The 16423-nt window shown below is 42.3% G+C and overlaps 1 protein-coding gene across 4 annotated transcripts in view; it reads left to right on the top strand.

Moving 5' to 3' along the window:
• Positions 1 to 16423, top strand: part of RAD54L2 (RAD54 like 2) — a 65577-nt gene that overhangs the window by 22776 nt on the left and 26378 nt on the right. Inside the window, exon 1 of one of the 4 annotated variants that reach the window (XM_048315204.1) lies at positions 11737 to 12474. The exons of the other annotated variants lie outside the window; for them this stretch is intronic. Within the exon in view, the coding sequence (XP_048171161.1) occupies positions 12441 to 12474 (34 nt within the window). The 5' untranslated portion in view covers positions 11737 to 12440. Of the gene's footprint in view, positions 1 to 11736; positions 12475 to 16423 lie in introns of those variants that run through there. 4 annotated transcript variants of the gene reach the window in all.

Raw genomic sequence — 16423 nt, forward strand, 5'->3', positions numbered from 1 at the left:
CTATGCAGGTATCTGAATACACCTACCTAAACCTACAGAGAATAATCTTCCTTTTCTTAGCATAGAATGTGTGTTAAAAACAGATACTTCCCTCTTCTAGTTACTAAAGAATTTTTGGCTTCAAAGTAAATTGTTGTCCTTAAGTGTTGTTTGTTTTGTTCTTATATTCTTTCAGCCATGTGCTACTTGAAGATACTGTTTTGATTTTAAATGCTTTCATAAAAATGTTTACACAAACAAATTGTATTCCTCTTTTTTTTTATTATTCACATGATAATGAGAAAATGTTTCTAATGAGAAAGTAGCAGAAATGGAAGTGTTAGTTCAGGTAAGAAACAAAGGAATTCCCAATCCCAGTACAGAAAAGAGTTACAAGGTCACAGATTACTCTGTCTCAGAGACTGGTGATGAGGATGTCGCTTTGTTCACAGGACCCTGCACCCGGTGGAGCAGTAGGAAGTGTGACGTGGTTGCCAGACTTCTATTAACAGAAGGGAGTGTCTGTATGTCATGTCCAAGTGGGTCATGCCTCATGGTTATTTTATCAGAGACCTATGTACTTTATCATCAACATCTGTATTATTGTGAGTGAATACTCAGAGTTGTTTGTCAGGATTATTCTTTCCAAAGCAAACAAGATCAGTGTAGGTATACAGAACATTGTGAACTGCTAATGACAGCTGTTTATTTTAGTGTTAAAACACTAGAAACATGTTTATGTTTTATATTTTTGTAGTGACTAATTAAAAATAAATTTTAACAAACGTAGAAAATAATGAGGAACAGTAAAAAGACAATTTACATAAAACTAACATAAAATATTTTTATGGTTGTTCATTAGGTGCAAGGGAAAACTCCCTTCCACGAGCTGAGCAAAGCTAGATTGCCTCTGAGGTTTCAAATTGTTTAGCTTTAATTCTGTCTGCCACAATATCAGAATGCTTTCTGGGTGCTTAGATGTATAATTATTATCTTCTGTGGAGGTGTCCAGTCTGCTTTTCCTGATATCTTCTTACAGCTACACACTAGCTCCAAAATGTCATTTGGCATCTGTATCACCTTAGATCTAATATAAACCAGTCTCTGGCTCTTCAGCCTATGAAATATAACCAACTTCAGAATTAAGAGGTTCGTTTTATTTTGCCCATCTGATGTTTGTAGTCCTGTCTCTTTGTAGATTAACCTCATTCATAAATACCATATTGGGAACAGACAGTTTTATTCATAAGAAGGGATGCAGTGCTCTAATGTTTATATTATGAAGCTTTTAAAAAGCTTAATTTTAATAATTTCTGTTAAAACTTTGTTCTCCCTATTCCCAGCTGTGCTGTTCTCCTCCCCTCCTGGTATTGTGGTTGTTCTGATCCCACTGGAGATCCTGGGGGGATCTTTCCCTTGTGGATGGGCTCTTGCATATTTCTAGAACTACAAGCTTTAGATGATTATTAATCTTTCACAGCTATTTCCTTGGAAGGATGACAGGCTGCATAAACATTTTCTCCAAACTGAAACTGATTATGTTTTTAAATAATAGTGATTATATCAATTACAAAACTAACATTTTTACAGTTTGCTTGCAAAATAGTGGCTTTGTTTAGGATTTCCATGTCCTGATGGTGACTCATGAACTTTCCAGTGTTAATGTAATGTTATCCACACTTGGTGGTGGTGGATAGTATCATCTCAGACTTAGCAGTGACTTGTGTTTTGCATGTTTAACCTGTTTTTGTCTTTCTGATACACATTGTGTGTTGAGTTAATCCTCATGTGTAGTTTCAGTTCCATAATTTTCTTTTTACGTTCTGGTGCTTGAGTGCTATCTTCAGTTTTGGTACATTTTTCTCATTTCTGCTCAGTTTTGTTTGCATTTAGTATAGGTGGTCTGGAGTTTAGTTTGAACTTGAATACAGTTCAAACTGTAGGTAAGGACTGAAAGGTATAGACTTTCAGTCTTGCTGAAAGCAGCTCTTCAACCTTTGCCCCCTGCCCTCAAGGAAACAACAGAGCATGAAAAGCTAGTTTTCTGAATATTTCTGAGTGAGTGAAAGGTAATAACCTCATGGCTTACATCCTCTATCCATTTCTTCAGTGGTGGTCAGTTAATGAACCTTAGCATCCTGTGTAGGAGCTCTTACAGCTTTAGTTTGTTTGTTTTTTTTTTTCTAGAATGCTCCTTCCAGAACATACCTACCGTGACACAGCCCCTTCCTGGGCTGCCAGCCTTGCACACCCCTCCCAGCAGCACGCTTCAATCCTAGCCAGAGGCTGCCACTGCTTTTCCAGCCTTGTCATCCCTGCCCACTTCATCTGTTTTCTCATCACTTGTGGGTTGCAGCACCTGTTTTATCATGTTTGATTTTGTGATAGCAATGCGTGACTGCTAAGAACTTTTTTCGTTAGCTCCCTAAATCTTTTTCACTAGAAATGTGATGTACTGATGACTGTAGAGATAAAGGGCTGTTTCAAGTCCTGCACTTACTCTCTGATCCTGGTTGTTGCTCAGGGCTGTGTAGGACTCCATAGGAATAAAAGCTAATTTGAGCAAAGAGGAAACAAACCTCCAATATGGATTTTACAGATCGTTTCAAATACACGGACCGTTCATACCTCAGAGCTTTCCCGAGGAAAGCTGTTGAGTGTTTGAATGAATCCCACTGTACGGTTATGTTTTACCACTTTCAGAATGTCTCTGGATTATTCTGATTGATGTCTCTGGAATTAATTCTCTCTTATTCATACATACTGCTGTAATTCTGCTATTAATAGTGATGGCAAGTTGCTTGTTTTCTTGCCTTTGAGTATATGGGTGAAACACTTTTATAAAGTGCAATTCAGTAGCTGCTTTCCTCTTGAAGTTGAGCTGCCACTTGGTACTCACAGTTTTGAGTTTCTCATTATACCAAGGCAGGAGTTTTTGACTTTAGATGGCAGCCAGTGCTGATCCAAGCTTGAAAAGATCTTTGCTTCCCTTGAACCCTCAGTAGAGGAAAGCCTGCTCATTTAAAGGGGTCCAGCGTGATCAGCTTTTCCTACAATTTTCACTTGGTTGTTGAGGGGAAAAAAATGTTGGCATGAAATTATAGCAGGAGTGGATTTTGTTTAATATAATGCTCCTTTGTGGGTCATTGTGGGGGGCAATTACATTGAAAGCAAAATCGATTTGTCGCTGCCTGGACAATTTCTTTGTCTAATCTGATGGAAAAAATGAGTAGTTAACACCATACTTACTAGAAAGTTCATTAGCACCTGGAGTTATTAAAGCTGAAATTATTTGGAAGTCTGTTTTTAAAGTCATGTAGAAGTGTGGGTTAATGTTTCTTTGAATGATACAGGAATGCATCCTTGAGGTACAGATATATGCTGCTCATTTTGGAGATGGCGTTGTTCATGTGCTTCCCACCCCAAATCATTCTATCTTTTCTTCTCTCCAACAAAGTGTTCGAACAAAACAAAACTGGGGTGTGTGGGAGTCCCCAGCTGGATGCGTGTGGTTAGGAACAAAGCAACTTTCTGTCCTTACAGGGGAAGAGAGGAAAGTCCTTGGTATAAATCTGTTCATTTTGCAGGCTCCTCCTGTTCAAATACATGAGTTTTTCCTTTTTGTCTGTAGTTTTTCTTATAAATTAGGTCATGTTATACTCACCTGTATGAAACTGAAAGAGAGGCAGAGTATGGAGACAGTCTCCTATCTTGCTAAATGGTAGCCTATTCTATATAATTTTATATCCAGATTTAGAAAGGCCCGTCCTGCTGGAGATAAAAAGGAGAAGAAAAAAGGAACTGCTGTTAGAAAGTAATTTCCCTCCACTTTTTACTTGAAATGAATGATCCTGCTTGTGTTGGTAAATGGAGATTTGTCCCAACAACCTGAGACCTATTGCCTTCTACTTTTGACCAGACTGCACAGCATTTTCTTTTAGGGAACACTGGTTTTAAGTTGTCCTTCCTATCTACTAGAAAATTAAATTTATTCCTTAAGAAGAGGAGGAGCAATTATGTACTTACTGCTTTAATCTCTTCACTCCTTTTAAAAAGCAGCCTTTCACAGCTGTGTCTCCAGGTGGCACCAAGGGCAGATGGGCATCCCAAGGTCGAGGCAGCCTCAGAGAACATAACTGCTCTTTGAGGAACCCTGCTTCCCATCTGCTGCAGTATGTGGCACAGTGGACTTGGTTGCTGCGTGCTTCCTCCCTCAGGCTAGTGACACGTGCTTTGATCTCCTGTCCTTGTTTAGCTAGGGGCAGGTGCTGGGGCTAAGGAAAGGCACAAGCCCATCTGAGTAAGCTTGGCTTGGAGAGCAGGCTCTTTTTGTTGGTTGAAAGGCCAGAGTGGTGAGTCCCCATAAGTGATAATCCTGCAGTTTAATCTACAAGTGGATGTTTGCAGTGCACAAGGTGGATTTCTTGGGAAAAGGGAAGAGTGATGATTGACATCATCTCACTTTTTCCTTCTCGATGAACTTCCTTATGTAGATCCTTTTATTTTGGTTACTTGTGGCTGGATGCAGCTCCCTCTAGAGCCCACCGGTACTATTTCCAAGGAAGCTGGAAGGGCGTGTCCTGAGGGAAGCAAACCTCTGCTCAAGTCTAGGTTTGTTGCCTATGCAAAAATTCTGGTCTTAGTTAAGAGCTAAACCTGAATTTCCATGTACCACTGTGCACTTTGATGTTCTTTAAAAGCCAGGTAGGTTTTCGTGCTTGTGGTAACTTTATGTAGGCTGTTTTCCAAGCCAATCATTTCCTGCAAAGAGGATGGCCTATGTAGTGTCATAGAGGTACTAAAACAATCACTACCTGTAAAAGAATTTACTTGTAAACTGATATCCTGCCTATTGACATGTGTTTAAACTTAATCAAATTGTCATAGGAAACTTCATTACATTAGAAAATGATTCTGATGGATCAGAGTGTTTAAATGTACTTTATCATATAGGTGCAGAGTGTGGGGCTCAGCCTCAGATGGTTGTGGGTAACTCGGTAAATGTGCATCCAGTTGCAGATAGTGGATGCATTTCTCAGGTGATGTACTCTAAGAAGTTGAGGGGGTTTTGTTGTTTTCTCAGTTCCTGGAAGTGATAAGAGCTTTATGTCTGTTCAGCATACACTCCCTGAGTCCACAAACCTTATGTTCGAGACTTGGGTTGGGACCCAGAAAATTAGGAGCTGTCTGGCGTCTGTGTTTCCACAATCCAGCTGAATAAAATACCAAAGATGCAGTTAGTATCAAAGGTGGAAAGAGACGGGATTGGTAGCATTTGCAGTTTTAGCAGACCTGGTTACTGAGTAATACAGAAGGATTACATTGAAATTGCAAAGGAGGTTTGCCTCTCATTTAGGCAAGAGCCCCACTGATTTCTCTGGGAACTTTGCTTCATTACAGAAGGCTGCAGATTTTACCTGTTGTATTTATCCTGGCAGTTTCCTAGGAGCACTGTGTGTGTGTGTGTCAGAGCAAAATGGTGTTTGTGTGTGCAGTCTGAGGGGCTTGGCCCTGCCCAGCCAGTGAGGGTCCGTGTCCCCAGCACATTGTGCAGACCCTGTGGCACCCAACTTCCTTGAACTGGATTTACTGGACTCACTGAGTTGTGATGTTAAAGAAAAATCCTCTTGGGTGCTTTGCTGGGAACAGCCAGTGCTGGATGCTTTGTTGTCTCCCCTTCTACCGATTCCAAAGCTGCAGATTGCCTAGCTGGGCATTTTGTTGTGCTGGGGCAGTTTCGGTGGTGGGAGGATAGTAGAGGTCCCTTGCCTACAGGCTGTGTGCCCATAAATCTGTGAGGAATGGGGAGGAGCGTGGGAGGAGTGGTGCATGAGGTTCGGGGGCTTTATTGACTGATTCCAGCATTCTAACTAACCCTGTGAACTGGGTTATTCTCAGCAGGGTGAGGTGTGGCCTGAGGGCTGCTGTGGGAAGGAAGGATGAGATCCTGAGGAGCGCTGTCCCCCAGCCCCCTGCGCAGGGGATTACGGACTGCCGACGCTGCAGGTCAGCCGCTGAGCCTTTCTCCGGCTGCCTGCTCTGTCCGAACGCGAGGACTCTTCCCGATCTCCTTGGCTTATCCCGAGCAGGGGGAAGCTCCGAAAGAGCGCGTCGGTGATTCCCCTGCCCGCCTCCCAGGCTCTCTGTCAGCGGCTTCCTTTTTGAGAGGGTGGCACAAAGTCTGGCATAGTCTGAGTGTTATATAACCTGGAGTAATGACTTGCTTTACTTCTTTAAAAGGAGGTGATGACGCCAGAGCTCTGCTTCCTTCAGAGCCGCCAATTGGGCGCAGGGACTGGCAGATCTCGTGAAATGATGTGGTGTTATAACCAGCTACGCTTTTCCCCTCTCTTTTCTCCCTCCTTCCCTTTGATCTATTGCGTATGATGGAATACAAAATAGAAATCTTTCTATGCAGTTCAAGAGCAGCCCACGTCCATAGCTCTGCATTTTCTATATATATGTATATGGAGTTTTTCAAATGTTTTTTTGCCTCTTTTATCTCTTCTCTTAAAGCTGTCACAGATGTGAGAGTAGCATGAAGGTGTGGGGAGCAGGGTCAGTGAGTGAGCAGTTATTAACTGAACAAAGAATTGCTCCAAGTTGTCTTCCTGCTTTTCTGATAAGCTTTGCAGGATATAGAGGTTGTGCTTTATCGGCCAAGAACTTGCTTTTTTCTTTTCATAAAGCAGCCAGAGAATCTCTAACAAAGGACAGTCCCACTTGCTCCTCTGTCCTGTTTGGTGCCTTTTTCTCCACGTACGTTTCCAATTGTCAGCTTTGTACCATGCCTGGTCATTGCTAATAGATACTATATTGCCTCATCTGCATCTTCTGAAACAGTGATGAAATCACATGGAAACTAATTAGCAGATTTGTAATGTGCTATTTTCCCTCTTGAACAGGTAAGGAGTGGCAAAGTCACTTTGCCAAGTTCACCTGATGAGTGTGAAGATGCCGAAGTGAAAATCCTCTGGTTTGCATTTTAGGCAGCACCTTTTTTATGTTCAAATGTACTAGGTGAAACACTTCTTTGATTTTAATCTGAGTTTAAAACATGCAAGGGGTCCTTAATTTCATTTTCCCCTAATTTATGTGGTATTGTGCTGGTTTTAATGACTGGTTACATAAAATGTACATGTAGCTATATGTTGTACAAGTATAATAGTAAATAATAAAAGTGTGGAAGGAGGTGAGGAACTGTTTAAATTAGTATTCTTCAGATTTTAAAACACACTATCACATCACAGTTATTTCCTTTATTGATCTTTTTAACTTCTTGCTTAGGCTTTAAAGAAACTGCAACACTGAATTTTCAGAGGTGTCTGGTTCATTGTTTGGATCAAAGTATTTTTTTTATTAAGAGTATTTTGTACTGCAGATGTTTAAAATGTCTTGTTCACATTTTCTTCAATATGCAGTTCACTGACTCAGTCTCAAAAAAATTCTAAGTAGGAGTCAGAAGACTTTATTTTCACTTGCAAATATGCAAATAGGAATGAGACAGGAGAAAGCTACAAGATAAAATCTTTTTGGGCTAGGTGAACAGAAACTTCTAGTTTAAATCTCTGACAAATTTTGCAATTAAAACATCTGCAGGTAATCTTCATCTATGTAAAGTATTTAAATAATTGAACTGTTAGAAGCAATTTTTAAATGGTACTTTTGTGTACTCAGCTTGTGATTTATGTCAAATTTGCACATAGCTGAAAATGAATGGAATGAAATTAAAGTTGTACCAAAAACTCTTCAGTGGTGCACAAATACGTTGTGTCATCTACAGCAGCAGAAATGTAGCAAGTTATAGAGATGAGGAATCAGTTTCTTGAATATAACTGGGATTGTAACTCAATGGATTTAATTTTTATTAAAATGATGATAAATATCTATGGTATAAATTCTTCAACTTTAAATCATTACATCTTGTCTAGCAACAGCTTGTTTTCTTTGGTACATTTAAACAACCTCTGAAAGCCTTGGAATCTCAACCAGTATGTTTTGCCACAGTGCCAGTCTGAAAAGCATTTGCAAGAGGCACTGCATTGTGTCACTTCCTGTATTTTATGCAATTAGATATTTGTTACATTATGTACAGCTTCCCAACTCCCTCCACTTATGATTTAGATGAGTTTGGGAAAGAAAATACACCAAGATTTATATGAATAAAAATAAAATGAGAAGAAACAGATTTACCAAATTTTATGCCTTATGGTTCAGTCTAAAACTCACTAAAGTAAATGGAAAAACTCCTCTGGTTTTCCATGGTTGGTTTAGATCGTATCAAAAAGAATTTTTATTTGCCGTGCAATGTTTGTTTAAAAAGCAAATGATTCTCAAAGCCCAGCAATACTCAGTTGCCAACACAGAGTGTTGTGGAGTCCAAGTATGATTCTGTCTGAACTATTTTAGGTGGATAAACAACACCTTAGACCATGTCCAACTCAAACCTGGTATTCTTGTGTGTTTTCCGTGTTGCTAAAACAACATGGAAACTAGGACAGGGAAAGGGGCCTTAATGATATGTGTGTGTGCTACTAGCAGGTGCTAATCAAGAGTGAAATGTGGCTGTCAAGGCTAGTTCACATTCAATTACTTACAAACAATTTGGGTTAGTAGGCAGCTTCCCTGTACGGTGGAGGTCAGTGGGGTGTGCAGAAGGAGCTGGTGGATGTGGAGCATGGCTGGGAGAAAGCTGTGGGGTGGGGAAGGGACTGCGCAGCCAGCGGGGAGCAGTTGAGGATAGGCAAGGAAGGTCTCCTCTGCTTTCTGGGGTGCTGGTGAGGATGAACAACCTGGAGAGCAGGGAACCACCCCAGCTTGCAGGGACCAAGAGCTGGGTGGCACATCACAGAGCCAGTGCTTCTCTCTGATGCTGTCCTCAGTGGGCTTGGATCAGGTCAGGGTTGTGGAGTCATGGAGCTGCTCAGCCTGCGGAGCAGGGGGTTGAGAGAACCAGGTTCAAGGTGGACAACAGGCATGGGTGTGGGGAAGGAGTTACTCTACCATGAAGTGAATGCATGTTTTTGGGATGTTTTGTTGAAATTTATTTCGTTTAACTGACTTCAGTTTGATAATATTATTTGCTATACACAGGAACTAGTGTCCTGAAACATTTTACAGTCAAATTTCTTGTCTGTATAGACAAGTTTAGGTATGAGTTTTAATGCTTGTGAATTTGCAGTGTTCAGGGATGCTGACATTGCTACTGAAAAGACTTGTCAGTCAAATAAAATCAAGTTCTGAAGGACCTTTATCTTCATATTCTGTGAAAATACAAGTTCTATAGTGTTGTTTGGTTTTTTAACAGGTAATCTCCTAAGCGGTTAGCAAGGGAACCTCTCAGGTGACAAAAGCTTTTTGGGAAGCCTCTTGTGATGTATAGCACAGTTTGTGCAATTGCAAAGAGCTTGTGGTTTGAGATGAGGAAGGTGAGGTGTGACAGCTGGGTAAGATTTCAGACCTTGTAGGGGAGGGAGAACATTGTTCCTTACTGGTAAGACTGGCCTCACAGAAAAGCTTTTCAGTAGATGGATTTATCTGTAACAAGATTACCTTCCATGAGGCGATCATTTTATAAACTGACTGTTTCAGGCAGATCTAATTCTTGGCTGTGTGAATATGTATTTATCCTGGCTAGCAGTGGTGGCCTCACCAGCAGTGAGTAGAAGAGCTAGAAAAATTTCTTTTCCATTTTGCACATTAAGGTGAAGAAGGAAATTCCCTTTTTATTGCTGTGTGCGGAAGGACAGGTGTAGGTTGCCTGTTTCCCCCAGTGTATTGAACTTCCATTTTTCTCATGCTTGAAAGCTGTAATATGGATGTGTTGTGGTTTAATCCCAGCTGGCAGCTCAGCCCCACACAGCCACTCACTATCCCCCAGTGGGATGGAGGAGAGATTTGGAAGGGTAAAAGTGACAAAACTCATGGGTTGAGATAAAGATAGTTTAACAGCAAAGCAGAACAAGGAATCCATCAACTCCTTCCCATGGGCAGGCAGGTGTCAGCCATGCCCAGGAAAGCAGGGCTCCATCACAGTAACAGTGACTTGGGAAGACAAACGCCATCACTCTGGACATCCCCCCCTTTCCTTCTCCTCCTTTCCCCAGCTCTGTGCACTGGGCATGACACCATGTGGTCTGGGATATCTCCTGGATCAGGTGGGGTCAGCTGTCCCAGCTATGTCCCCTCCTAACTCCTTGTGCACCCCCAGCCTCCTCACTGGTGGAGCAGTGTCAGAAGCAGAAAAGGCCTTGACTGTGTTAATAGCCTTGTTCACCAATAACAAAACCACCTCTATTATCAACACTATTTCCAACACAAATCCAAAGCATAGCCCCATACTAGCTGCTGTGAAGAAAATTAACTCTCTCCCAGCCAAAACCAGCACTGCAAGCTTTGTAAACACACAGTTGCATTTACCCAGTACTTGTTTTTAAATCTTGCTTTCCAGTTTCATAAAGCTGTTAGGTCAGATGCTGAGGTCATGTTTGCTTATTTATTCCAACCCTACAAAGCCCTTATAAGGCCTGTTGCAAGATCCTTGGCTATGCACTTCTTTAATATATTTGTCCCTCTTTTCCCCCCTTGATAAACATTGTGTACTAGCCAGGCTGTTTGAATCTGTGACATGGGTGAAAGGCTGTCTTGTTACTGAGTGTCTTAATTGTAATACAGTTCATATTTTCTCTGGTAAAATTTATATAGCTTTAATTATGAAAAAGCATCTTGGGTTTATTTCAAAGTTGTGATGTACCCTGAAGTACTGAGGATGTTTTGATGGCACTAAACATTTGCAGTGCCCTGCTACCCTCTCAAATGAAAGGTCTAATAAAAATGACTGGAGTCACACAAAGGGGAGCTGGGCTCTGCCCTGGTTGTGCTTGCAGATCTTTAGATCAGCCTTTGGTGCTGTGAGTGCAGCTCACTGTCCTGGAGTCCTGCAGGTCTGTGCCAGGCTGTTGGGACACAGCCTGCTTTGGGTTTCTTGTGCACGTCCTGGCTTTCCCAGCACTCCCTCACCAGTTGTTTCAATAAACAGCTGACTTTGTTACAGGGACAAATGCTCACTACCAGCAAGCTAATTTCATTACGTGTCTCTCAGCCCAGGTTTGCTGTTTATTACTGGCATTAGATATGCCTGTGAAGGGAATTGGGCATGGATAAAATCTCTGTTACACTGAAGAAGGTTAGGCAGGATGGATAGCCTTTAGGGGTTCAACCACAGCTTTAAAGGACTTGTTCTGTACTTACTTATTCTCTCCTGTGCCTGTCCTGGTGCAGACGCATGATCAGAACAAAGGTTCACTTAAAGTAATCTCCCACTCCACAAATTCTGACAAGTTCTTTCCTAAAAACTGGGAAACTTACAGTGGTCTACAAGCTGCTGATTTAACCAGGCAAACAGGATGCTCTTTCACCTGTTACTGTGCAAACAGGTTACCAGCTCCATGCAGTTGCTCAAGTTTCAGTCTCAGTTGTCCAGGTATCTTGCAAATTAGCAGGCATCATGCAAATAGCTCATAAAATCACAATTGTTTCCAAAGCCAGAAAGGCTGTACTCCTTTTTGCATCTCATTCCCACCCACTCTTCCTTATGTGCTCTGAAACTTGGAAGCAGAGTTACGGTCCTGTGTGTCCCCTGCTCTGAACGTCCTGTTGTCTGTTGGGATTCCCCTTGCGCGGGGCCCCAGCAGAGCCTGAACGGTTATGTAAGGATTTTTATTTTATTCTCAGTCTTGGTCTCTGCCACTAGTTGAACTGGATCACAGGCTGAGTGAATGGGATCTGATCCGTACGGCGTGCAGCTCTGCTGCTCCAGAGGAGAGAGACCTCCCCCGTACACACCCACTCAGCCTCCCTGCTCGTCTTCTCTCTTCTAAAACTCTTTTCCCAGGCATAACTGAGGTTGCTCCCGCTGATCTGGAGCGTGTATGGAAGCCAAACCATCCCGGCAGCACAGCTCCAGGCATCGGTCCCCAGTGGAGCAGCAGCTACCTCGGGCAGGGCTGTGTTGTTTGACTCTCCAAACAGGGGAGGAGATAGTGATAATTTTTATTTAGGCTGAACACGAGGCATATTTAAGTAGTTATATAACAGTGACCCTGGTCCGTCTCAGCTGGGTGCAGGGAGGATATATACGTACTGACTCCCGTCACACCAGCTGGGTGGATTTGAGCACTAGGAGCTATTTACCAAAGTTATTTTCAGAAACTTTAAGTGCAGGTTTTCCTGCCTGTACCCTGGACTGTTTTATCAGGAGTCTTTTCCCGCCTGTGAACTGAACAGCCAGTGCGAGTGGATTTAGTGCTCGCTGGGCTGTGGGCAGAGATAAGGAGTTGTTGGGAGTGACTGGAAACTTTTGTCCTGAAGACCCTGAGACAAGAATAGCAGAAGAGTTGAGAGCGTGCGGCCACGTTGAACAAGTGTGCGGGCAGAGGGCTCGCCTCGGTGCACTGAGCAGCATGCTACTCTTGGATGAGTCTCAGCAGTTTCCAGGTAGGACACAGGTGGGGGTTTTTGTGGATTGATTTTTCTTCTTTTTTTTCCCCTTTGTTTTCTTTTTCTTCTTGCTTTCCTGCTACAGGACATTAATTTCCCCCCCCGCCTCCCGTGCTGGAGCACCCCACTCAGTGGCTAATAAAAGACATCAGGAACCAAGGCTCTTCTGTGGGTCTCAGGTTTTAATGTGCTCCCTACCAGGCAGGGATGGAAGAGATTGAGATTTCCGAGTCTTGCAGTGTCTGTTGGCCCGATGGAGGGGACATGAGAAGGAAGCTCACTCTTTCTTTGTGGCTATAATTCTGAAGTCTTTGGTGATGTGACATTCTGGGTCTGGATGTTATTGTTTCTGCTGCTGTTGTGTTCTAATGCTGCAGAAGTTATTTTTGCAAGAGAGGAGGCAGTTGTTAATAGCAGTATTGTTTTATGTGCACTGTCCTCTCCCCCACCCCCTTCACCTTTGTGTGTATACTTTCCCTGCAACATCCTACTTGATAACAGTTTCAAGAGTTTCTTTTGTCAGTGAAATATTTGGTGACTTGCTGACTGGGCAACAATCTGGGCACCAGGCAGAGCTGTTGGTGCTTGCTCCAGATGCCCTAATTAGTGTCTAAGAGACTAAAAGCTACTTGGCCCTTTTCCCCCCCTATCAAATGGAAGATGCTTGTGAAATCCTAACAGGAGTTTACAGCTTGGGGATGGCTGCCACTTAGTTTGTTTGCTGGTGGGAGAATGTTGTGTATTGGAGAAAAAACCTTGTTCAGATTTGAAGAACTTTCTAAATTTATAATTTAACTTCTTACTTTGAGGTGAGGTACTTTGGGATGCCAAAGTTCTTGAACCTTGTTCATGGCAAATACCTCCAAAGTCATGCTATGAACCTAATAGACTGATCAAAAATCATCCCCAGGAGTTGCAGCTCTGGATTCCTGGTTTATTACTGAAGTGCAGTGCAGTGTGGTTGTCATGAGGAGTTTTTACAGAAATAAGCCATGCAATATTTGTTACCCATTAGTGGGAAGGGGGAGGAGGTTCTAGAAAAAAAAATCCATCTTATTTCTTGGGTTGTGGTGGCAGGACAAAGAAGCTAATTCTGGGAGAGTGTGAACTGAGGAAAAAAAAGGAATTACAATAGAAAATTAGTTTGGATAAATGAGGAATCTGGGTGATGATACAAGGGGCTTATGTAACTTAGTCTAGATAATAGGTATAAAAAGAGAAGACAGGGAGGGAAAGATGCTTTTGGAAATGAGACTGTAGGTCATAAATGGAGGGAGAATGCAAGGTTAGAGGCCTTTCAAAAATTTTGGGCGGAAAGGTATTTGTATGAAAGTAAGAGAGCAGAAGTGCAAATTAACTCCTCCTTGTACTCGTCAAGTTGTAAAGTCTGGGGCAAGGTTTGTCACAGTCTCTACCAAAGTCTCTACCAGTAGATAATTATCTCTCTTTCAGGAAGCTTTTTGAACTGATCTAATGAGGTTGTGTTCTGGCTAGTGGATCCAGGAGCGTCTCCATCACGCTTCTGCACAACCTTCCTGTCCCCAGAGAGGTGATAAACTGCACAAGGTCACTGAGTGAATCTGGGCAGAACTTACACATCATGTTCTTCCCTTCTTTTGTGTTTAACCACTGAGCAATGTTTCTTTTTCTCTCTGGTTTATATGGCTTTTCCTCACTCCAGGTGCCTGAACACTTCTTTAGGGTCTTGAAAGTAGCAAGCGCCTGTATATGCAGTGCTGTGATACCTTTTTGTTACTTTAAAAGTGTTTCTGGAAAGTTAGAGCAGATTTTAATTATTTTTATGGTAGCACCCACCAGCTAGTAAATCAAGGTTTGTTGCAGCACACTACCTATTGCCCTGTTGTCCTGCGAGAAAAATGTCTTTTATGTAAAGATCCCTGTTTCCTCCTGATACACACATATATTTCTTTTTTTACCATAGAGGTAATTGTCATTTTAGCAACCTTATGAAGGAACAGGTGCCTGTTTCTTTTCCAGGCTATAATGTGCTTATCTTTTGAGGTGTTGTATATTTTGGATGGGGGGGGGGGGGGTGGTCCTTGTGACATTGTGGCTTCAATTTGTGTGAGTCTGATTGCCACAAACAGCTTTGCAGCCTTTTGTCAAACTCCTTTAGCAGCACCAATATTTTGGAAAGGAAAACTAGAAACAGATTGTTCTTTTAGTGATGGTGTTTCATCCTGGTCTTAGTAACTTTCTCCAGTGCTCTCGGTCACTTTTCTGGCTGCAGTTGATGGGAGAAGTGCCAGTGGAATGCGGTGGCACACAGGCTCAAACTCAACAATTTGAATTTTTCTCCCAAGTGATGCCTCCCTCATTAAACAGAGTCCTTAAAAATTCCTCTGAAATTACTTTAGAGATTGAGGCAGAAAAAGGGGATGCAGCTGAAGTTCTATGCTTTGTTACAATTCTAAAAAAAATCCACAACTGTGTTTTGTTTTTTTCAAGTAAGAAATTACATTTAAGGAGAAGAAAGAGAATTGTTGGTTAAAGTATAGGACAGGGAGCCAACAACTTGAGTTACTCAGCACTGATGCCTACCTGATTGCTTTGCTTTAGTTTCCTCCTCTGCAAGATGGACAGGAGGGTGTTTCACAGGTTACTGTGAGGAGCTCGTTGTGCCCATGAACTCCTTTGACACTAACTAGAGTACAAATGACACTATTATAATTTTGAAATCACTCCTCTCTTATACCACTGCCATCAGGAGCAACAACAAAGGAGGACTCAGATGCTGAATGATGCTTTATGCTGGGATTATTTCCCATGCTGCTCTTTTAAGTTAGGAGTGAGTGTCACCTGTCTTCTCCCTGTCCTTGTTAACAGGTCCTGAGCAAAACTGTGGTGAGAGCTTGAGGCAGAGATTAAAGTTCGGCTGGTGCTTGTTGTTTGTTTGCCATTTTGGTGGCCTTGGATGTGTGTGGCAGCAATAATCCCTTCTTTATTGTTTCTCATTGCTCTGAGGGTATGCTGGTATAAAGCTACAACTCCCAGCTACCTAGTGTAAATTAATGCTTATGTAATCATTGCATAATGCAGAATGCTTGTTCCCCTACCCGCTCTTTTCTTAGTCCCTGAAATTTATCTCTAGAAGAGTCATGGTAGCAGCCAGCTACCCCACTGTGCTGGGGACGTGTCAAGCCCCCATATGCATCTATTTTCTGAAGTTGGAAAGGGGAAATTTATCTTTGTTACCTAAATCAATATTTAGCCACCTCAAAAACTAGATCATATTTCTCTTTTTAAAAAAAGCTTTGAACTGTTATGAAAGTAAATAAGGTTAAATCCGGTTACTTGTGGTTTAGATCCCCATGGTAATTTTTGTAATCTGGTTGACAAAACTCTATTCTGGGTTACTAGTTAACTGGGATAACCAGAAAGGGGAGGTTTCAGTTCCCTCCTGCGCACAGCTTTTTGAAAACTTCCCAGCACTCAGCCTGAAACACTTCCTGACTCCAGAGCAGGAGCTTTATGTAACTCATTGCTCTTGCACACCCCTGGCTAAAGGACAAATGTGACCGATCCCTGCTTCCCTTGCTACCTTAGCGGATGCCTTTCCTGGCTTTGTTTTCCTGTCTTCACTAATACCCACAGTGTCTGTGCAAGAGAGGGGGCATGGCAGGAGGGAACAGTTTAGATTTGAGGACTTTAGTCGGGGAAACGAGTTTTGATTACGTATCTAGAAGAGGATGGCTGGTAGCAGCGTTCTGTATCTCTCCAGGTGTTGCTGTCTCAAAGCACTATGAAAATGTTTGGTTTGAAATTTCACAAACCTCTTTTGAGCATCGTGGAGCTGGAAATGGATATAAGATTGCCCCGTGCTCCAGAGTAACCATGAGTGTGTGGTGCCTGCGAGAGGAAGGATGACCTAACGGGCACCTCACCTGGGCAGCATTCAGCGGCTTGTGCAGGGGTGGGAGGAGGT

The sequence above is a fragment of the Corvus hawaiiensis genome, chromosome 11 (genome assembly GCF_020740725.1).
Source record: "Corvus hawaiiensis isolate bCorHaw1 chromosome 11, bCorHaw1.pri.cur, whole genome shotgun sequence".
NCBI lineage: Eukaryota > Metazoa > Chordata > Aves > Passeriformes > Corvidae > Corvus > Corvus hawaiiensis.